Below are 23,721 nucleotides of genomic sequence, written 5' to 3'. Positions count from 1 at the left end.
GTGTTTATTTTTGTGCCAGTACCGTAGTGTTTTGATGATTACAGTTTTGGAATATGTCTTGAAATCTGGGATTGTGATACCTCAAGCTTTGTTTCTCTTTCTCAAGATGGCTTTGGCTATTTAGGGTCTTTTGTGGTTCCATACAAATTTTAGGATTATTTGTTCTAGTTCTTTGAATAATAGAGTTAGAGTTTTGATAAAGATTGCATTGAATCTGTAGATTGCTTTGGGTAATATGGACATTTTAACAATGTTTCAATCCATGAGCATGGTATATCTTTCCATTTTTTTGTGTTGTTGAGGAGTGTTTAAACAAAGAATTTTGCTGGTACATAAGCCACTCCAGAATGTAGAAAAGGAAAGCATATACCCCACCTTGGGTCTTTTTTTAATCCAGTACATCCCTGTGATACTACAGTTGCTGACATACAGAACAGAAAATCGTGTGTTCCAGCCAATTGCATTAATGACCATAGATGCGGAAGTAAAATACTAGCAAAATCATACACAATTATGTATAATCTAATGAAGGAATGCAAGAAATGTTTGGTATTACAAAGTTTTATTTAAAAAAATTCTTTTTAATATTTATTTTAGAGAGAGAGAGACAGAGTGTGAGTGGGGGAGGGGCAGAGAGAGAGGGGCTAGGCTCCAGGCTCTGAGCTGTCAGCACAGAGCCCAACGCAGGGCTCGAACCTACAAACCACCGGATGGATCATGACCTAAGCTGAGGTCGGACACCCAACTGACTGAACCACCCAGGCTCCCCTACAAAGTTTTATTTTAATAAATACTTCTTAGTGGTTGAGAAGAAGTTTTAAAAAACCTCAAATTGATATTAAAAAACATTTATTAATTTTCTCTTTTCATCTTACATGTGTTATATAATTATTCCAGGTATTTTAGAGAATTATTTAATTCCTTTAAATACTAATCTTAAATCTGGACTCTTCTATTCTCATAGTCTTTTCAGTTGATTTTTTAGTTTTCTAAGTTGTGTGTGTTTCATGTTTATGTTTAATTACACTGTAGTGTCACCGCATACTAGGAGTAAACTGGCTCTATTATAAAATGTATCAATCTCATGTTTGGGGCCTGTAACATTCTAGGCACTAAAATTTGGTGAATGAATGAATTACATTAATAAATGGAAAGGTGTGCCTTGTTTTGAGCGAGAACCCTCGATTTTTAAGACGGCAGTTCTTCCGACCTATTATGCGGTTTCCATGAAGTTTCATGGAAATCGTTGTTTAGGCAAAATGGTTCTGAATATTTAATTGGTAAGAATAAATAACTTTGAAATGTTTTAAAAGTTTATATAGTGTGGGAGACTGTCACTATGATGTTTATAAGGTTTTAATAGTTAAAATACTGGAATAATGAATCAGAATAAAAATACTGAAACTGTAATTTCAGGTATGTGTGTATGAGACTATGGTAGAAGGTATATGTGTGTTAGTAATAATAATACCTATATATCTTAGTACTTGTGTGAATTTGGTATATGAGGCAATCGCCCTTTAAAGTTCTTCCTTCAAAACAAAAGTATCTTTTATTTCACATAAAGAATTAAATGTAAGAATATGTGAAACTCTAAGTGTAACAAAAGGAACATGTAAAGTTTATGTATTCTTGACGTTGAAGAGCATTCTCTTTGTAAAGAACTTGATGCAAAAGATTTCTCATTATAATGATATAAAAAATCAGAACAGCTTTATACCAAAACTGACAGCATCTAAACTAGAATTAATAAACCAATGAAATCAAAGGGGCAACTTTTTCTTAAGGAATTCAAAAGAAAATTGGCCAATAATATATATTTAAAAATCTTCAAACTTTTAATAGAAATGCAAATTAAAATAACCAGTAGTAGCTTTTGTTTCTTAATTAGACTAACCGAAACAGAAATAGTGTAATTAATAGTGGGGTGTGTTGGCAAAGACACATACTTTTAATGAAAGTATAAATTGATACAACCCTTTATGAAGGTACTTTACTTTCAAGAGCCTTTCAGATACGGATGCTTCAAATATGGATATTCTTGGACCCAGTAACTTCATTTTTAATTTTTAATTATTATTATAAGGAGATAATCTTTTAAGATGATCTGATTATATGAGGGAATGCTCAGTTTATTATAGTGCTAAAGTGAAAAATCATAAGTTTTAATCTCAATTTATTTTGCATATATCAAAAAAGATTGAAAGAAATAACCAAAAATGGTAGTCCTTATCTCTTGGTAGTAGGATTATAAGTTATACACACACACACACACACACACACGTATGCTGCTTTTTTATATATATTCTTCTTTTATATATTTTATAATCAGAAATTTTTGGAGGTCAGTTTAAAGAGTGATTAGAATTTTTCCTATATAATGAAAAAACTGAGACTTAAAAAAATAATCCTTTTTGTGCCTGATATCTTTAACTCTACAATGGTATTCTGCATAGGATTCTGTCAATAAAACAGAAAAAGATTGACAGTTAATATACTTGAGGTTACATATGAATTTTGTATGATTAATTTTGTATGATTAAATATTTTTACCATTTTATAAAATCTTTGTAATCTTTTGCCATAATAATTTGTTTACTTGAGTACCTAGCACATTTCAGAGACTCAGAAGATATCTTTAAGTAGGTTTTTAAAAAAAACAATTATGTGGCAATAATTAACATTCCATTGTTCCCAAAGAGTGATTCTCTCCTGGGCCCACCTGTCAATTTGATTTTTTATTTAGATTTGCATATTTAAAAATAATTTTTTTAGTGTTTACTTTTGAGAGAGGGAGAGAAAGAGCACAAGCTGGGGAGGGGTAGAGAGAGAGGGGACTGAGGATCCAAAGCAGGCTCTGCTGTCAGCACGGAGCCTGATGTGGGGCTTGAACTCACCAACCGTGAGATCATGACCTGAGCCAAAGTCAGACGCTTAACTGACTGAGCCACCTAGGGTGCCCCAAGATAAGTATGTTTTTTATTGAACTTTCTCCATATATATTGTTACATTATTCATGTTTGGATTTGGCAGCCATATTTTCTGCTCTGAAGAATCTTCAAGATAAGATTCGACGCTTAGAACTTGAAAGGATTCAGGCAGAAGAAAGTGTGAAAACCTTATCTAGAGAAACAATTGAATATAAGAAAGTATTGGATGAACAGATTCAAGAAAGAGAGAATTCAAAGAATGAAGAGTCAAAGCATAATCAAGGTTTGTTTAATTATGAAGGAAATGAAACTTACAAATACACAAAATACAAAATGAAATATACAAAATAAGACTTGTAAAATTATTCTAAAAGCAAATTCACCATAGTGTTTTCTAGTGGTCAGTATCTTTGGGCACTCCAGAACTGCATTGTACTTGAGTACATTCTGAGGAACACGTGGTGATGCCTTGCATTATATTTACTGATCAAATTCAAGACAGATTGGACTAGCATATAGAAAGAGAATGACTTAGGTCATCTGAATAGGCTTCTAGAGCTATTGGAGAGGGTTTATTGTATACCCAGTATTAAATTCCCATTAACAGCTTGTTACAACTGTTGTATGAGTGAGCTAATTTCTGTTTATGTATTCTGTTTAGAATTGACATCTCAGTTATTAGCTGCAGAAAATAAATGTAATCTTTTAGAAAAACAGTTGGAATACATGCGCAATATGATAAAGCATGCAGAAATGGAAAGGACATCTGTCTTAGAAAAACAGGTATGGTGCCTCACAGATTCATTCACAGCAGTAGCTATGGGGGAAATTAGACTGACATAAAGATCTTTTTTTCTCAGTGAAGACTAATGGTTCTGTTATAATAATCATTTCTCCTTTAATCCAAATCACTGATAGTAGTACCACTAGTTCATTTTGAGAAACAACTAAGTGTAAGCTTTGAGAAAAATGTGATTTGTTGTTTTAACATAGCTATAAAGAGGCTTCCTTTTTGGATGACCCTCACACACACTGCATATCTTCTGCACACAGCTTTGATAGCTTCTGCTTTTGAACAATATAACAGCCCATGACTGAAATTACTTGGGATCGTTTATAGGGTGGGGAAGAGGGTAGTCCGTTCAGTCTGCCATATGATTGGAAATGGCAAAACATATATAGTAACATAGTCATTCTCTACTTTGGAATATTCCAGTTCTTAGCTTAGAAAGCATCTATAAGTGAGATGTTTTGACTAATCTCTATTAAGCATATATATTAAATAACCTTGTTTATTTATCAGTGAATTTTATCATCAGTGAATTTTAAATAGCCCATTTCATAAGAATGGTTCTGATACTGGAAATAAAATATGATTTCGCCAATTTTTAACTTAATGTATTTTTTAAGGGCAGCAAATATCCATAAAGGTGGATTGGAAGGATCCACTAAGGTGGATTGGAAGGAATTAGTAATTGACACAAACTCCTGGGGAAATTACTGCTTTATTTAGTCATATTCATATTTCTGTTAGTATGATATTTATTGCTATAGTCTTATCTATGAAGATATACTATTTATAAATTCAGGTTCTTAGTGTTTTGGCTTTTTACCAATAGACCTCAATTTAGCGTATGTCTACTACTTATCCTAGTTTAATGGTTTACCCTGTGACTGTCAGGGGGCATTCTTTTCAAAGCCTTAATACTAGACCTAAAAATAATAATAATAGATGTTTTGTATAGAATTCAGAGGAAGCATAAATTATAGATACAAAAAACATAATTATTGCCTTTAGAGATTAACTGTGCAAGAGAACCAGACTCATTGAAAGTATTAGCCCATATATCTAAAAACTCTCCGCTGAGTATAACGAAAGTCTCAGGGTATATAGAACCTACTGTTATAATGGTATATAGTAGGAGCAGGATTCCACTTGTATTTATTGATTTCTTTATCCTGTGGTTTCATCTTAACATTGTTTTCCTAGAATTTCTCTGTAGTATAGAAGTTCTGTGAAAGGCCAGATATTACTTATAGTATATTCTAAGTTATGCCCAGTATTAGTTGTGTTTTGTTTTTTTGTCAAATTCTCATGTTTGTGTTTACTACTATTTTCCAGGTTTCCCTCGAAAGAGAACGACAACATGATCAAACACATGTGCAGAGCCAGCTTGAAAAGTTAGATCTTCTTGAACAGGAGTATAACAAACTTACCACAATGCAGGCCCTGGCAGAAGTCAGTGCATGATACTGGTTCTTTTGTAAAATTGATCATTTTATAATACCGGCTATTCATAAGAAGAAAAGTGATCTTGTAGCAAAGAAACAGGAATTTTTAAGAGGAAGAAATGTAAATTTGGAAAGGGTGTTCACATTTTCTAATCTTGATTTACATAAGAAGTTCTTTTTGAAAGTGTTGGAAGCTTAAATGTTTTAAGCATCAATAAGACCTGTATCACTTGGTTTAAGTTGTTGCCTTTAGTTTTAATTGATTCACTTGGGAGGTGTTTAATACCACTGAGATTAACATTCCAAATTTAGCTTCCTTGTAGCCTATATGCCTTCATACGGAACTGTATTCTTTGGCCATAGATTTTACCCACAATTCTGTTTAACTACCTCACAGCTACTTCACAAATGACTAATAATGAATCACAGAGGAGAGCGTCATGGTTACTGGCAAGCACAGAGTCATTACTAGAGTGAACAAGCTTGTGTTTACTGTGCTAAAATTTTATAGCACATTCCTGTGTTGCTGTATTAAAATTTTACAAACAGACACTAAGTCTTTCACTAACCACTTTTAATATTTATATCACTAGAAAAAAATGCAAGAGTTGGAAGCAAAACTCCACGAAGAAGAACAGGAACGGAAACGTATGCAAGCTAAGGCAGCCCAGGTAAGCTGCAGTGTCAGCAGGCAGGCTTCCTAGATTTCATACACCTCTTTGTGTCAAAACAAAAGATTCATTGTGGACTTCTTACATCATTTATATTTTGGAGGAGTCTACTATATAAATTCTCAGACATAGCTTGATATAGAAAATTATTAACATATTTTTGTAGGCGAAGAGTAAAAGTTGAGCAGTTTTTTAGAGTTGTTCAAATTGTGGGTTTTAATCAGCATTTTAAAAAAATCAATGGACTAAAAACCATCAGAGTAATAATACATAAGGATGTAAAACTTCTCACTTGGGTCACTGTTGGAAATGTTGGAAAACCATCATTTAGTTTCATGCTTACACGTTTTCCTTTCCCTTGGTGGCCTCAAAACACCAGGACAGAAATTGAGGTAGTGGGCTGTCCCAATCAATAGTGACCATACCAATTCACAAAAGCTACTGGATAAGGAAAGTGAGCTCTGTTTGCTCCTAGTCTTTGATTTTAGCCCATGCATTGGCCACCAGGTAGAATAGGTGAGGCAGTGTGAATCCACACAAACATTGAATTTTTATGTATACGAACCAGAACCACATTTCTAAACGATGCAGCAATACTTTTGTTCCCAGTGAGTCTTACTGACAGGCTCAATAAAATACCTTGTTCGTAATTGAAGACTCTTTTAAGAGCTTATTTATTCAAATACCTCCTATTTTCCCTCCCACTTCCAGAGTCTTAAAACATTCATATGTATCTTTTCTCATATTAACACAAGAAGCAGGTCTTGATTCCAGAACAGTTAGGAGCAGAGGGTCTGCAGCTTAGGCTGTGGTCAGAGGCCAGCAGTGTCCTGAGTTCCGTTCATATGTGGGCTTGCAGGGCTGTAAACATCTTGTTATCCTTGTCACCTTGTCTGTTGCTTCCAGAACCTCCCAGAACTCTCTGATTTAACATAGTCTCTTTCTATTAAACCTGATACATTTTCTTTCTCAAATATTTACCTTGTGTTGTATTTTTTCCTCACTGTGCTGAGTTCTGTGGTCATGTGGCTTTATTTTTGATCACAACAAGTTTTGAAATGACTTGGTTTCTCTGCCCATTCTACTGTAAGGTCAGCCACTTTACTGTATGTCCATTTCCACACTTGTAACATGCAAACTCATAAATTGTGCTCTATATATGTTGTGGTGGTGAGTTTTATTGTACATGAAATAAAATTAAACAAGTTCATTATTTTATTAATTTAAAAAGTTATTTTACAGTATTTTCACTTTTTCATTTAGCAGGCATAATATCAGTTATAATATCAGTAAAGCTTTTTTGAATTCTGAGAGTGAATGCTATTCTAGTAGAATACCAGTGACCAGGGATCGTACATCATTCCAAGTCAAGCCAGCCTTAACTTGTATGGTCTTGGGCAAGATATTTAACCATTCAGAGCTTGGATTTTACCATTAATGAAGTGGTCTTCATTTTATATCTTCCTAGTGTTGGAGATATCAAATGAGAGAAAAGACAATGAAAGCACTTAAAAATGTTAAAACTCTGCCACACAAATGTATGACCATTACTGGGAAGAATTAAATAAACTGGAAGTTAAAACATTTTTAGGGGCGCCTGGGTGGCGCAGTCGGTTAAGCGTCCGACTTCAGCCAGGTCACGATCTCGCGGTCCGGCAGTTCGAGCCCCGCATCGGGCTCTGGGCTGATAGCTCAGAGCCTGGAGCCTGTTTCCGATTCTGTGTCTCCCTCTCTCTCTCTGCCCCTCCCCCGTTCATGCTCTGTCTCTCTCTGTCCCCAAAATAAATAAATGTTGAAAAAAAAAATTTTTTTTAAATAAAATAAAAAAAAAAACATTTTTAAAAAGTTGTTACTTTTATACTATTCCAACCCATTGGCTTCATAAGTCTCACACAGTAGTAATTTTATCAGACTAGTAATTTTATGTTCAATGAATTCTGTCTATTCAGTTGACTGTGTATAAAGCATTGTTAGATGCGTGAGAATGTAGATGCTCCCGAGGGTAGGCATCCCTGTATTCCTTTGTCTCTGAATAGATTCTGTCCCTAAAGAATGCAGTCATTGTGGGAGTTAGTATTCTCGGTATTTCTTTTTAACCCATCCATTGGTTCTGAGTGTTCCAACTCCATCATAATTTCCTGGGGAACTTTAAAATAGTTTTAAAAACGATGAGGTCCAGAGAGGATCCTGACAATCTGAATGTTTCTCCTAAACCCCAGACGATTTTGATACATAAGCTCGTTTGAAAACCATTATTCTAGACAAAGACAAAAGGTGTGATAGTATTTGCTGACGTACCTTCCAGTTCTTTTGGACATAAAATTTCCAGTTTTCATTTTCTTATGATGTAAGGGTGTTAGTTTTTAAAGAGGGAGAAATGTATTTTGCTCTCCAGCCGCTTTGTGTCTGGCACTGATGTAGTTGCCATGTGTAAAAAAGAAGAAAATACTGAAGCATTGGTTTGGATTCAGATATATTGTATTTAGCTCATTAGGTATAATTTATGGAGCAACTACAAATAATGGAGCTAAACGGTTCCAAACTGGGGGGGGCGGGGGGAGGACAAGTTGTAGCACAGTACTTCAGGATAAAATGAGGGACTTGTATTGATTTAAAATATTTGGGGTGCCTGGGTCAGTTGGGCGTCCAACTTCGGCTCAGGTCATGATCTCACGGCCCATGGGTTCGAGCCCTGCGTCGGGCTCTGTGCTGACCGCTCGGAGCCTGCAGCGTGTTTCGGATTCTGTGTCTCCCTCTCTCTCTCTCTGAAAAATAAATAAATAAAATAAATAAATAAATAAATAAATAAATGAAAATATTTGGAAAATGTTCACAGATTGATTCAAGACATAGTTACGCAGCTATGATAATGTTTTTCTGTTTCTCTATTATAGGTTTCTACAGATCTTTACATGGCAAATCTAATAGCTTTTATTTCTGTAACATTAACTTTAGGCTGTCCTGTTTTTCTTAGTTGCAGACTGGTCTAGAAACAAATAGAATTATCTTTGAAAATAAGGCAGCTCCATGTGTTCACAGTGCAAGAAGAGTTAAAAAAAAGAAGTCAAAACCACCAGAAAAGGTATGAAAACAGGACCAGTAAGTCAAAGTGCTGATTGTTACTGAGTGTAATTTGTGTGAAAATACTCCTACAACTGTGTGGTACCCAGTCTTGGAATAAATCTTCACTCTCCGTTTCTTCATTGGGAAGATGGGGATAAGTAGTATCTACTTTTAAATTTTACCCTGGTAGTGAGATGGTATATATGAAAGCATTTTAGAACTGCAAAACATTGCCCAGATCTGTATTATTCAGTATTGCTCAGTGCTTTTATGTATATGTGAATATACATACATATATATATATGTATATATATATACTGGTTCTTAGACTGTACTTGCTGTTTTGGCAGGTACGATTTTTTTCCTTCCTAGCCTTCCCGAGGCTAAGAGGCATGTTGTCAGGTATTACTAGGAGCTCAAGAATATACCAATATCAGTAAAGCAAGTAGTAGCCCAACAGTACACTGAAATTTTAGATTAGTCATGTGAGTAAACTTGTAAGTAAACTTATCATCATGTGAGTAAACTTGTTGTTTTTTGTTTGTTTTGTTTTGTTTTGTTTTTCCTTTCCATTCAGAAAGGTTCTAGGAACTATTTTACTGCACAACCACATTATAGATTATGCTTGGGGGATATGCCTTTTGTAGCTGGAAAGGTGAGTTGCTCCAACTCTGGATTTTTTTTTCCTTTACAATTTAGCTCTTTGAATTAAATCCACTCATCTGCCTGTATGCCTGTAAATGGTGAAAACATTTTTCTGCCCTTATACTCGTATGGATCATAGTGATATAAGAAAGAGATGGAGGAAGGTTTTATGGGATTGGGGGAGCAGGGAAAAGGCTAGGAGGACTTTAAAGCAGATAAAGTATTTGTGGAAATAAAGATATGAACAATATCACAGACTCTGGTTTAGAGAAGGTATGGTTGTAGATAAGAGTAAATGAAATGGCAAATGGTATTACTTGTAGCGTTGGAATTTTAGTATCAGTCCTGCTCATTTATATTTAAATATAGCAGATATTTAAATAAATAGAAATCACATCCTATTTGTCCTCACATGCATCATTCTCCAAGAAGCAGTCATAAATAGACCTGAATCTTATGTTCCTTTAGTGTTTAAATGTAGAGATGATAATTTTGTCAAATATCAGGAAGTACTAAGTGATTTCTAATAAGTGCTTAGCACTGTGTTAGTTTATAGCACTTTTTCATTAGCTCTATGTTGCTGGTTGTTTCTTGCATAGATGCCTTGAATACCCAACTAAGTAGTGAGTTTGAGAGGCTTAGGGAATAGATTTTAATCTTATTTATTTACTTGTTTTAACCCCACAATAAATCCTTGGTGAAAGCTTGGGGAGTGAACTAATTTCTAACTTTTCCATTTGCCCTTTGTGGATGTGTGAGGCACAAATCACTTAAAAAAAAATAGATATATATATATATGTGTATGTATATATACACACATATACGTGTATATATATCTATATATGTATTTATATTTAAATAATGCCCTTGTCTCTATGCTGTTCTTTACCCTCAATTTAATCTCTTGTTGGATTGCAGATTATCTTTTGACCTGTGTTTCTTCCTTTGTCTCTTAGTCCTACCAACCTGCTTTTGCTTCACCGTAAAATCTGTTGGGTTGGAAGTAGAGGTTCTCAAGGGCTGACCAGCTACATTAGCATCACTGAGTACTGCATTTGAAAAAGCCGATTATGAAGCCCCACCACAGTCCTTCTAAGTCAGAATTTTCTGATGGGGGCCTAGAAAGTTGTGTGTGTGTGTTTGTTTTTACTGTTCCCTGATTTCAGTCTAATGTTCAGTTAGATTTGGGACCCACTTAATAAAGTTCTCTGCCTAGTGTTTTTATTATGTAAATATCCAAAACAGTGGTTGTGTACTCTGTTCAGATGTATTTCTAGACCACTTTATTTGTAAGTTCTTAAGTGAGTTGAAATCTTTCACTGTGTAAATTCTGTTCATTGCTCTTTTTCTGCTCTCAGGGATCCACATGAGCCCTTGACTGTAGGGAAATATTTAAACTTTTGAAAATAACTTTATTCTCATCTCCTTATTCTATTTTGGGTTATAAACAAACACTTCCTTTTTCTTCAGCTATGAGTGGTTTTTTTTTTTTTTTTTTTTTTTTACCACCTCATCACTCTCTTTCTAAATTGAATGTAGCCCTCTAAATGCAGTGTGACTAGCACAGAATAGTCTTTGTCACATTCTGGGAGTCTGTCAACTCAGCCTAGCATCATATTAATGTTCTATGGGAAGCTTCATCCTCCCTCTCATTAATAAAAAAAAAAAAAATTTTAATGTTTATTTTTTTGAGAGAGAGAGAGAACGCAAGCAGAGGTGGGGCAGAGAGAGAGAGGGAGACACAGAATCTGAGACAGGCTCCAGGCTCTGAGCTGTCAGCACAGAGCTCAGTGCAGGGCTCAAACTTGTGAACTATGAGATCATGACCTGAGCCGAAGTTGGCCACTTAACCGACTGAGCCACCTAGGCGTCCGGCACTTGTTAATTTTTAATGTTTATTTATTTTGAGAGAGAGAGAGGGAGGGAAGGAGAGGGAGAATCCCAAGCAGGCCCCGTGCTGTCAGGGCAGAGCCCGATACAGGGCTTGATTCCACATCATGACCTGAGCCAAAATCAAGAGTCAGATGCTTAACCCATTGAGCTACCCAGGTGCCCTTTAGAGTCAACTGAAGTAACAGGTATTTTCCTGAAGCTTTGGATCAGCTGCTGTAGGTCCTATACTTGTGGATTTAATTATTTTATACAGAATTTGTAAGTAAAGGAGACTCTATAAGTAGAGTCTCACCCTATCCTATATTATATTAGAATCTAATTCATTATTTGTATTATTCCCAAATATAATTGCCTATCTTCAGTAATTCTCATTGAAGTCATTTAATGACTGATCTTTGAAGATCAGTCTTTTCAATCTGAGTTCTCTTTCTGAAGTTGTTGGTACTCTGTGAAATAATTATTCAAACAGCTAAGAATGTGCTGTCACCTAGCCGAGTGTTCCTCAAACTATTGTGAAGGTCCAGTTTTTATTTTTAATTATACATTGTCATAAACCAATACATATGTAAAATGCAATAAAAATGAATTACTAGAAAAATGAAATTAAAGACACAAAATACACGTCCTGATTTTTAAACTAGATTGAACAGACATAAAATTCCGTTAATGGGTACAATCAGAAAAGTAACAGGAAAAAGAATTTTTAAAACTATATACTGTTTATTTTGAAGCATATATAGGCATTAGTATAGTGAATATATAACTTGTATATATCAAATTACAGGTGAAATAGTGATTGCACATACTCATATTTTCACACTTTAAATGAATACCATGTAGATCAGCATTTAAGTTGTTATTGAGACAAATGAATTTGGTTCTTGATATTCAAGGCTGTATTGATGACTGCATAGCTACAAGGAAGAATGTATAGCTAAACCATTTAATTGTAGTGGAATTTAAATTATCTTGATAAAAACGTAGATTAACTTTTATTTTGAAATGATTCTAGATTTATAGGAAGTTGCAAAAATAATAAAGGTCCATGTACCTTTCACCTGGTTTACTACAATGGTAATATATTATGTAGCTGTAGTATAGTATCAGAACCAGGAGACTAAATCCACAGACCTTATTGAGATTTCTCTAGTTGTACTTGTGTATATATGTGTGTGTGCATGCACACCCATGTACAGGTTAGGTCAGTGTAGTTTTATCACATGTAGGTTCGGTAACCACCACCACTCCGTATCTACAGTTTTGCCATTTCACAAATGGGAGTCATACAAAATGTGACCTTTTGAGATTGACCTTTTTATTCAGTATAACTCCCTTGAGATTCATCAAACGGTTGTGTGTATCCATGGTTCTTTTCTTTCTCTCAGTTAAATATTCCATGGTGTGAAAGTACGACAGTTTAAGGATTCACTTATTGAAGGACATTTGGGTTGTTTCCAGTTTGGGGAGTTTACAAATTAAACCAGTGTAAGCATTGTGTATAGGTTTTTGTGTGGACATAAGTTTTCACTTCTGTGGGATAAATCTCCAGGAATTTGATTGCTGGATTGTATGTGTAGTGTATTTCTTGTTTTTAAACTACCCAACTATTTTCGAGCAACTGTACCATTTTTCATTTCCAGTAGCAGTGTCCCAGAGATGGAGTTTTTCCACATCCTTAACCAGCATTTAATATTGTTACTTTTTAGTTTAGCCTTTCTGCTACGTATGTTTGATATCTCATAGTGCTTTTATTTTATATTACCCTAATGGCTAATGATGGTGATCATCTTTCTCATGTGCTTATTTACCATCTGTGTATCCTCTACTGAAATATCCATTTGTATTTCTTGCCTGTTTTAATTGTTTTTGTTTGTTTACTATTAGGTTTTGAGAGTTCTGTGTTTTGATACAAGTCACATATCAGATACGTAGTTTGCAGATATATATTGCAGATATATTCTCCAAGTCTATAGCTTTTCTTTCTTCCTCTTAAACTGTTTCACAGAGCTGCTTTCTGTTTCGCTGAAATCCAGTTAATTGATTTTTGCTTTCTCTGGATCATACTTCTGTCAGGTCTAAGAACTCTTTGCCAGGACCAACATCCTATACATTTTCACTTATTGTACGGGTTTTATGTTTTATGTCTAAATTTATGATCCACTTGAAATGATTTTTGTATACAGTATGAGGCTTGTTGGGTCAAGGTTTATTTTTTTATTCTGTTCCATTGATGTGTATGTTTACTTCTTTGCCAGTACCATTTTGCCTCGATTACGTCGATTACTGTGGCTTTATGTATAGTAAGTCTTAACATCAGGAAGAGTGATTCTTTGTCCATTCTTCTTTCTCAAAATTGTTTTAGCTCCTCTAGTTCCTTTTCTCTTTATATGAATTTTAGAATAAACTTTTCTCTATCTACAAAAAAAAAAAGTCTTGCTAGAATTTTGATTGGAATTGTATTTTATTTACAGATCAGTTTAGGAGAATTGACATTCTTGTCAAGTCTTCCAGACCATGAGTACAGTGTAGCTTTTTTTATTTAGATCTTTGATTTCTTTCATCAGTGTTTTGTGGTTTTTGTCATATTGGTCCCATATCTGCTTTATTGTATACTCACATATTTTTTTTTGAGCAAATGTAAGTTGTATTTAGTTTTAATTTAGTTTCTATGTGATCATTGGTAGTATAGTAAGTTTTTGTATGTTGGTCTTACATTTTGTGATTTCATTGAATTCCTTATTAGTCCTAGGGATTATTTTTTTAGATTGGTTAGAATTTTCTGTGTAGAGAGGTATGTCATCCTGTAAATAGGGACAGTTTTATTTTTTTAATTTGCATGCCTTTTATTTCCTTTTTTGCCTTACTGCACTGGCTAGGATTTCCAGTATTACTTTAAGCAAAAGTGAAGAGAGTGGACATTCTTGTCTTTTTCCTGATCTTAGTGGCGGAGAACATTCAGTCTTCACCAGTAAATGCAATGTTAGCTGTAGGTTCTTTGTCAATGCTCTTCACCAACTGGTGGAAATTTCCCTCTGTTTCTGCTTTTTTGAGTACCTGATTGGGTGTTGGATTATTTTATATGCTTTTCTTTATTAGATGGTATGGTTACGTGATTTTTCTTTTTTACTGTCGATATGCTAGACTACACTGATTTAATTAAATAATTGACTAGTTCAATTCAGTTATTCCTGGAATAAACTCACTTGGATAGGGTATACATACTTCTTTGTATATAATGCTGGATTCAATTTGCTACCTGGCAGTAGAGACTAGGATAAAGAGTATCTGTTAGCTTAGCACAGTGGCTTCCAAACCTGACTGGTCAGAATCACCTGGCAAAATTAAAATTACACATTTCCAAGCCCTGACCCACACTGATTGAGTTTGGAGTGCTGCCTGGGGATCTGCATTGTAAACAAGCCGTCTAGATGATGCTTATGGAGCCAAGTTAGTCCAGCCATCTTTTTGTAAATTAAAATAGCATATTGAGATTATTGTTTCATATTAAAAATGAAACCAGAAATTTTGAGAGGGCTACCAGCTTTTCCCTATTGTTGTTTATGTTATGTTTTCCTATTATGTTTATGTAAACTTAGATCCCCCTACTATTTGAGGATAGAGAAATGAATGCAGTGACTGTCTTTACCACCTGGAAGCACATATGCTATTTAACAGGTGAAATAGACATGGAAACATGATTATAGTGTATTGCGATAAATTCACTGAGAGAGAGAAATGCTCTGGGTGATTTGAGAATGGACTGCTTAATTGGACCAATTCATTACCTGGAGGTTTTAGGGAAGTCTTTAAAAGTTGTATATTTGAGGGGCGCCTGGGTGGCGCAGTCGGTTAAGCATCCGACTTCAGCCAGGTCACGATCTCGCAGTCCGGGAGTTCGAGCCCCGCGTCAGGCTCTGGGCTGATGGCTCTGAGCCTGGAGCCTGTTTCCGATTCTGTGTCTCCCTCTCTCTCTGCCCCTCCCCCGTTCATGCTCTGTCTCTCTCTGTCCCAAAGATAAATAAACGTTGAAAAAAAAATTTTTTTAAATAAAAATAAAAATAAAAGTATATTTGAACTTTGTTTTAAAGAATGGTAAAATGGTGCCACACAGAAGAAATGGCATGTGCAAATACAGTTTATGGAAATAATACAGAGAAATTAGGGGATGATAGGACAAAAGGCCAGGGAGTAAAAGTTTTAGCTCAATGATAGTAGACCCTTTGTCTATGCTAAGGAGTTTGGACATTAGCATTAGTGGGCTTAACATCAAAGGATTTCAAATAGGAGAACACACTGATATTACTGTTAGCATATTATTTTAGGAAGATAGCTGATAGCCTTATTGAATTAGAAACTGAGGAGAGCGATGCCAATTGCGATCTTCTTCCTATAGCTAGTGGAGATGGTTGCATAAACCGAGGAATGACAGTAGGGTGGAGAGTAAGAGGTGGATTGGAGGTATTTCAGAAGTTAAGTCCATGGGACTTGGTAATTGGATTTACTCTAGGAAGTTTATATCATAGGCTTTTTATGGGTAGAGATCTTTTTATTCAGGGAGTAAACAAGAAAACAGATTTAGACGATGTGGCTTCAATTAATTCTCATTTTTCTTCAGTCCACCAGTCCTAGCCATGCTGTGGTAGCCAATGTTCAGCATGTCTTGCATCTGATGAAGCAACATACTAAAGCCTTGTGCAATGATCGAGTGGTCAACAGTGTTCCTTTGGCAAAGCAAGTTTCTTCACGAAATGGTAAAAGTAAGAAGGTGTCAGTAACGCCTCCCTCCTCCAGCAGCATTAATGAAGAGTTGTCAGAAGTCTTACAGACGTTACAAGATGAATTTGGGCAAATGAGCTTGTGAGTTTTAGTTTTTGTTTTTTAAATTATATTTAGCTGTAAAACTTTAAGTTCTTGGTGACTTCATTAATCGTATTGTTAATTTATTCTATTCAGCAAGTATCAGAGCACAGTTCTTGAAGCAACCACTGAGCGATTTACTAGGACCTTAACAAATGCAACTGTTCTAGGGGCAATCTCTCCCTTTTTGAATAGTGTTAAATGTTTTGAAGACCAAGGTTCACACTTCAGTTTTATTTCCTTGTTTGGGAGCTTGATATACATTGAGTTTAGTTAAACTTGAATAGGTTAGGATGTATTTGAGGAACAAGATCCTTGCTTTCTTTCTGGGCCTTCCTTTCTACGTATGTAATATTGTAGGAGGTAGAATAAAAATAATTAAGCCTTTGAAATTAAGAACTGCTTTTACATTTACCTCCAGTGCCTTTCTTGAACCTTTAAACCATCTTGTTGCTCCGTTTAAAAACTGGAGTCATTTTTAATGCACAGAGCAGTGGTCCCATGGTGAGTGGGACATGGTGGCCCTAACCATGAAACAGGAAGCTTTATCAAGCCCTACTTTTGTTTTTTATATAGTGATCACCAGCAGCTTGCGAAACTTATCCAAGAATCCCCAACTGTGGAACTGAAAGACAACTTAGAGTGTGAGCTGGAGGCGTTAGTGGGAAGGATGGAGGCCAAAGCTAACCAAATAACTAAAGTTCGAAAATACCAAGCCCAGGTAACTTCATTTCCCTTTCCTTGTTTCTAATGATTATAAAACAAGAAGGCAGAACCAAAAAACCCTTTTCCCCAAATACATTGATTGATGACATTCGAGTGTATCACAGATAGGGAGCTACAGGAAGTATTTCTTTAGGAATCGAAGTTAAGTGGGCTAAGAAGGAAGACACCATCTTGTAATCTGTGAGAGTAGATTTTATCATCTAAGACACTTCTTTTGAATATTGAATGTATTTAATATTTTTACCTTTATAAGAACAACCTTTAACTTCTGTGATGAATTTAAATGGTTCCACATTTTCTGAAGTCTTTTAAAAAACACCTGGAAATTCTTGATTTCGAAAGGAGTAAGTAGATATAAATATGTGAAAAAAAATCTTTATGTTGCTAATTAAATTAGTAGAGCAGCCATTTATTTAATATCTACTAAGTGCAGTGGGGAGGCATACTCCCAAATTTTCATCTGGAGAGATACATAATGATTCGTGTCAGAGATTATTGGGACCACTGGGAGTGGGCTGGACACAGGGCAGAGGGGCCGAGAACAGCTCGGCCGCCTGAAGCTCTTCTCGATCAGAGGTTGTGAATGAGTGTAGGTGGGGAAAAGCGGGCAGATCTGAGGTAGGTCTTGGAAGTAGAATGATCAGGGCAACTTGCTGCTGAGTGTCATTTGGAGGGAGAGGATGGTGGTACCCCTGATGGAAATGGAGAAGGCTGGGAACAGAACAGGTGTGGCTGACGTTTACTAATGGATTGCTCTATAATAGGCACAGTGTTAAGTGCTTGTGAATATGTCATCTTACTTAATTTTCGTAGAAGACTTGTGAACTGGGCGTACTATTTTACAGATAAGGAAGCTGGGTTGAGTGTCCTGGGAGGTAGGCGTATCCTCAAGTGAAATTAAGTAACTTCTGTGTGAGGACATACCAGCTCACTGGTGAATGGCAGAGCTGGAATGCAAACGTGGTTCCTCTGAACTCCAAAACCAACCGGGGCTTTTAAGCATTTTTTGTAAAGTTCACATTAAAAAAAAAGAATAAATAGGAGCAAATGATCGCTGCAGGAGTAATGGTCTAATTTGTTTCTTATACATCAGGCTCAACCTTATTCTCTCTAACGGAATACCAACCTAGCAGCAGCTTAAAGTAAAAGTAAAGCTCTGTAAAAATAAGTAAATATAAGCTATTTTAAGTTATTCTAAAGTAGTGAAATAACAAAAACCTTTTGTTAGTATTAATACATTACCATCACATCTCTTCATCCATCTGGAACATGTTTCGTTACCTCCTCAGACTAGTTTCTAGAACACCTTTCTTTTGTTTTCTGTAAGACCTTCCCCAGACCCTCTTGTTTCTTACTCGCTCTGTTCTGCACTTTGGCCACACGCTGCCTTACCTTCTGAAACAGCATCAGTATTGATGTGTTTACTTCCATTCACTCATTTGTATGTTGCTTTCTGTTTTTAAGCACTTAGCGTCAAATCACTAGTACCAGAGATTTTTGAAGACTTTATAAAAAAAGAAATACACTCGGAATGTATTATTGGCATTTTAGCTTGTATGAGAATTAAAAATACCAGTTGCCAGAAGAGGACATTTTCATTGAATCCTCCTTTTTCCCTGCCTTGGTTACTTGCTGTAGCTGGAGAAACACAAGATAGAGAAGCAGAAGAGGGACTTGAGGACCCCCAGAAAGACTCTTGATGAAGAAGGAAACAGCAGCAGTCGTTCTTCTGGAATCACGGGGACCACAAATAAGAAGGACGTTGCCAAACCGAGACCTGGCGAAAAAAGCAGGAAAAATCTTCAGTTGTTGAAGGACATGCAAACCATACAGAGTTCATTACAAAGCAATAGTTTGTGTTGGGATTACTGACTGGTACCAGGTCATAAATTCTATTCAGATAATCTGTACCTCAGAAATCAGATTTTGGCAATTTACCCTCCAGGTCTCATACTCTTATGTTGGAATTAATGAATAGCAGGTGTTAAGGGGCCCAAGCTTCATTACACAGGCGTCCTGTGTTACGCATCATGACTAAATGTTAAACCACCTAAATGGAAACCAGGGGAGTTTTAAAGGCTGGGAGGCCACACACTCTGCATCTTTGTTTGAGATGAATTTGCTGTACTGAAATACTGCACTTTGTAAACAGATTACCAATTTTTTACTTGTGGGTGTGATTTTTAAAATAATTCCTTAGATATCTAAGTAAAATTAGGTTTAAATTATCAAAATAGGAGGCTATCCCATAGGCAATGTTTGCTTAAAAAGTCTCATTTTTAATCTTCCCCTGGCATGAATCGCCCATTTCTCCTTTCCAATACATCCATTAAATATATTTTGTTTTGACTATGGATACAGGTTTTCTATGTGTAAGTATTTATACGAATTTAAGAGGATTGGTTTGTTTCACTTTTTGACATTTTGAACACTGATCAATATTAAATACACTTCTATTGATACAATCCATCATTAAAAATTTTTGAAAGACCCAAGCATTCATTGTCAGTTAACTGCAAAAATTATAAAGCATTTTTTTAAAGTATAAACGAATCATTAATGAAGTAAATGAGGTTTCTGAGTGAAGAGAAGAGGAAGTGTTGTATAGCATATGCATATGTTGTTTTTAAATAATACCTGTTTATAATCATGGTATTCAGTTCAAAGCATTGTGGTTTTTAATCTTAAAAACTCAGAAGAGCTCCTGGGACCTGTTATCGGTGTATAGTATGAGTGCAGTATTAACTGTACATGTGCCATTGTCATTGTGTTAATAATGTAAATCATAATTTTGAATAGATCAAGACATGTTAGCTTTTTTATAAATTTGCCACTGAAGTCAATAAAGCAGCTTTATTAAGGAAACACTGAAATTTTCCTTAACAGCCTGTTAGCGAAGGCTATATTTGTTGTAATCTCTCCAAAAAAATGCATTTCTAAATAGGACATTAACATATTACGAGAAACAATAAGAATATATGCTATTATATAATTTATTTGCCTATCTCATGCTCACATAGAAACTAAACCCGACAAGATTGAACTGTCTCAAGGCCTAAAGAGTCCTAATGAACACATTAACCAGGTGTTAAAGAGATTTTGTTTTTATGCCTCCCCTGGGATCGAAATGGAGTTCTGGGCTTTTATCTGGGTAACCAGCATGAAATGCAGTGCCTCTCTGGCACTAAGCTTATTAGGCCTCTTAATTGAATTAATTTTTCACAGAGTTCTTGATTTAGGGTCCTTCAACTTGGAGCTATTTGTGAGTGTTCTGAAATTGTAAACCTTTGCTTGAGTGTGTGGTTTTGTATCTTCATTGAACTCACAACAGTGAGTCCACAGACCCAAGGCAATCACTGCTCTGGTGATATGGAAAACATTTGTTGTGTCTCAACCACCATTTCAAACTATTAAACTTTTGTTATCTCTGTGTTTGAATTTCAGGTCATTAAATTGTAGGAGACTCATTTTGCATTGTAGTGGCTCTATGTCCTAATTAGAAGCTTAATGGTGTTAAAACCCACCCCATCCCTTGGGTAAGAGTCAAACTAAAATATCCACTCCAGCCTTTAATACGCTCAGGTGAGAAGTGAAAATAAAATGCCAATGCCGCTTCAGTTTCCTTATCTGAGAGTTTATAGCAGAGGAGTACGTGGTCACACATGTACTTTTGTTGTGAGAGCACTGTTGAAATGCATTTCTTTTTTTTTTTTTATTTTTTTTTTATTTTTTTTTTTTCAACGTTTATTTATTTTTGGGACAGAGAGAGACAGAGCATGAACGGGGGAGGGGCAGAGAGAGAGGGAGACACAGAATCGGAAACAGGCTCCAGGCTCTGAGCCATCAGCCCAGAGCCCGACGCGGGGCTCGAACTCACAGACCGCGAGATCGCGACCTGGCTGAAGTCGGACGCTTAACCGACTGCACCACCCAGGCGCCCCGAAATGCATTTCAAATACAAGTGTCCTCTATGTGTAAGATGCCAATCTCTATACCAGGCTAAGTAAGAAAGGTATGCTTACAGGTAGGTGGTAGACATCTGAATTACGTCAACACCGTGTGGTTAATGCAGTGGTGATAACATGGACACAGCGCTGTTGGGGACACAGAGGAAGGGGGCAGGCATGGCAGAGAGGAGTGATGAACAGGGGGTAACATCCTGGAGGGAGCAGTGATCGCTCAACTCTGGAGAACTGGAATTAGCCAGAAGGAAGAACAGTTCCAAGTCAACAGGAGAAAAGAAAAGTGTAGAGGCCGGAATCTGCAGTTGACACGGGAGAGTTGTGACCAGCTGAGTGGTACTTGTACATAAAAGTTGAGGTGTGCAGGTGAGAGTAGAAGGGGAAGCCAACAAGTTACAGGAGGCTAAAGAGCTTAGACATAACCACATAGGTCTCTGTTTTTTATAGCCCCAATGATAAAGGAACCAAGGGCACCTGCACATCCAGTAAGTAGTCTGTCAACTCGAAGTTCTGTTGGTGTGGATAAATATATAAAAAATGCTAACACTCTCCTCCCCTGCTTCCACCCCACCCCCCCATGAATTGTGCTTTTTTCCAAGCTTTGTTAGAAACTTTTTTTTTAATGATTTAAATAATTTCTACACCCAGTGGGCTCAGACTCACAACTCTGAAATCAAGAGTCATAGGCTCTGCTGACTTACTCAGCCAGGTGCCTCAGAAATCTTTTTAATGTGTAAGGGTGTGTGTGTGTGTGTGTGTGTGTGTGTGTTTGAGTAAATTTGACATAAAACTGTAAATTTAAGATCTACAATGTGTGACTTGGATACATTTACATATTGTGATATGACTGCCATTGTTGTGGTATTTCACATTACATACTTACAGTTCAACATTGTTGTCTATATTCCTTATAGTGTGCATTAGATCTCTCTGGCTTTTTAATACTACTTGTTGCAGCTTTATATCCTTAAACAGCATCGGTCTTATCCTCTTCTCCCATCCCTGGTAACTAACCTCCTCTCCTGGTGATTGCTATTTTACTCTTTTTTACAAGTTTGACTCTTCTACATATAAGTGATAACATAAGAGTATTCATCTTTGACTTCTCTCAGTGTGATGTGCTCAAGTTCCATCCACTTTGTTGCAAATGGCAGGATGTCCTCCTTTCTAATGGCTGAATAATACTCCATTGTGTACCTATAGCACATCTTTTTTTATCCATTCATCCTCTGATGGGCATTTAGGTTGTTTCTGAATCTTGGTTATTGTTAATAATACTGTTGTAAACATGGGAACACATACATCTCTTTGAAAGTCTGTTTCCATTTCCTTTGGATATATAACCAGGAGTGGAATTGCTGGATCATAAGTACATCTACTTTTAATTTTCTGAGGATATTCCATATTGTTTTTCATAGTGGTTGGACCAATTTGCATGCCCACCCACAGTGTATAAGGATTCCCTTTTCACCACATCCTTGCCAGCACCTGTTGTCTCTTGTTGATATTAGCCCTTCTAAGAGGTGTGAGATGAGAACTTAAGGTTTTGCCCTGCATTTCCCTGATTAGTAATGTTGAGCATCTTCATGTGCCAGTTTGCCATTTTGATATCCTCTTTGGAAAAAAAATGTCTATTTCGTTTTTCCTGCCTAACTTTTAATCGGATTGTTTGCTTTTTTGTTATTTAGTTGTATGAATCCTTTATATATTTTGGATATTAACTCTTCATCTGATAAATGGTGTGCAAATATTTCTCCCATTCTGTAGGTTGTCTTTTTATTCCTTGTGTGTAAGCTTCTGAGTTTGATGTAGTCCCATTTGTTAATTTTTCCTTTTGTTTGTGCTTTTGGCATCGTGTCAAAAATCATTGAGACCAACATCGAGGAGCTTCCTCCTGTGTCTCCTAGGAATTCTGTGGTATCTGGTCTTACGTTTAAGTGTTTGGTACGTTGTGAGTTAATTTTGTGAGTGGTATGAGATAGGGGTCCAATTTCATTGTCCTCTGCATGTATTTCTCCAGTTTTCCCAGCACCACTTGTTAGAGAGACTGTCCTTTCCCCATTAGGTGTTCTTGGCTCCCTTGTCAAGTATTAGTTGATTATATATGCCAGGGTTTAATTCTGGCCTCTATTCTGTTCTATTTATTAGTCTGTGTCTATTTTTGTGCCAGCACCATACTGTTTTATTACTCTGGCTTTGCAGTATACAATTGACCCTTGAACAACATGAATTTGAATTCATGTGTGGGTCCGCTTACACATGAAATTTGTACAATATTGTATTTCCCTTATGATGTTCTTAAACATTTTTTTTCTCTCCGGCTTACTTTAAGAATACACGCTGTATAATACATATACAAAATATGTGTTTTTCAGCTCTTTGTTATTGGTAAGCCTTCTAGTCAACAGTAGGCTATTAGTAGTTAAGTACTGGGGGAGTCAGAAGTTACACTAGGATTTTAAACTGTATGAGGGGTCTGTACCCCTAACTGCTCGATTGTTCAAGGATGCCTCTGGCACTGGTCTTTTTCTTGGGATTACTCTGGGCATTTGGGGTTGTTGGTGATTCCACAAACATTTTTGGATTGTTCTATTTTCTGTGAGGAATGCCTTTCATATTTTGATGGGTATTGTGTTGAATCTGTAGATGGCTTTTGGTAGCATGAACATTGTAACAACATTCTTCCAGTCCATGAACACAGGGTGTCTTTCCATTTGTCTTTGATTTCTTTCAGCAAAGTCA

At 36.1% G+C, this 23,721-nt stretch overlaps 1 protein-coding gene across 1 annotated transcript in view; it reads left to right on the top strand.

Moving 5' to 3' along the window:
- CEP57 (centrosomal protein 57) overlaps positions 1-20,484 on the top strand; it is a 41,371-nt gene extending 20,887 nt beyond the window's left edge. Inside the window, exons 3-11 of the mRNA XM_043579894.1 lie at positions 3,034-3,213; positions 3,592-3,713; positions 5,053-5,169; positions 5,756-5,833; positions 8,808-8,915; positions 9,474-9,551; positions 16,050-16,291; positions 16,868-17,012; positions 18,656-20,484. Coding sequence (XP_043435829.1) covers positions 3,034-3,213; positions 3,592-3,713; positions 5,053-5,169; positions 5,756-5,833; positions 8,808-8,915; positions 9,474-9,551; positions 16,050-16,291; positions 16,868-17,012; positions 18,656-18,889 — 1,304 coding nt within the window. The 3' untranslated portion in view covers positions 18,890-20,484. The remainder of the gene's footprint in view (positions 1-3,033; positions 3,214-3,591; positions 3,714-5,052; positions 5,170-5,755; positions 5,834-8,807; positions 8,916-9,473; positions 9,552-16,049; positions 16,292-16,867; positions 17,013-18,655) is intronic.
- Positions 20,485-23,721: the final 3,237 nt, after the last annotated feature.

Source organism: Prionailurus bengalensis, chromosome D1 (assembly GCF_016509475.1).
Source record: "Prionailurus bengalensis isolate Pbe53 chromosome D1, Fcat_Pben_1.1_paternal_pri, whole genome shotgun sequence".
Lineage (NCBI taxonomy): Eukaryota > Metazoa > Chordata > Mammalia > Carnivora > Felidae > Prionailurus > Prionailurus bengalensis.
Note: the sequence above shows the minus strand (reverse complement) of the source record. Positions and strands in the feature narration are given on the sequence as shown.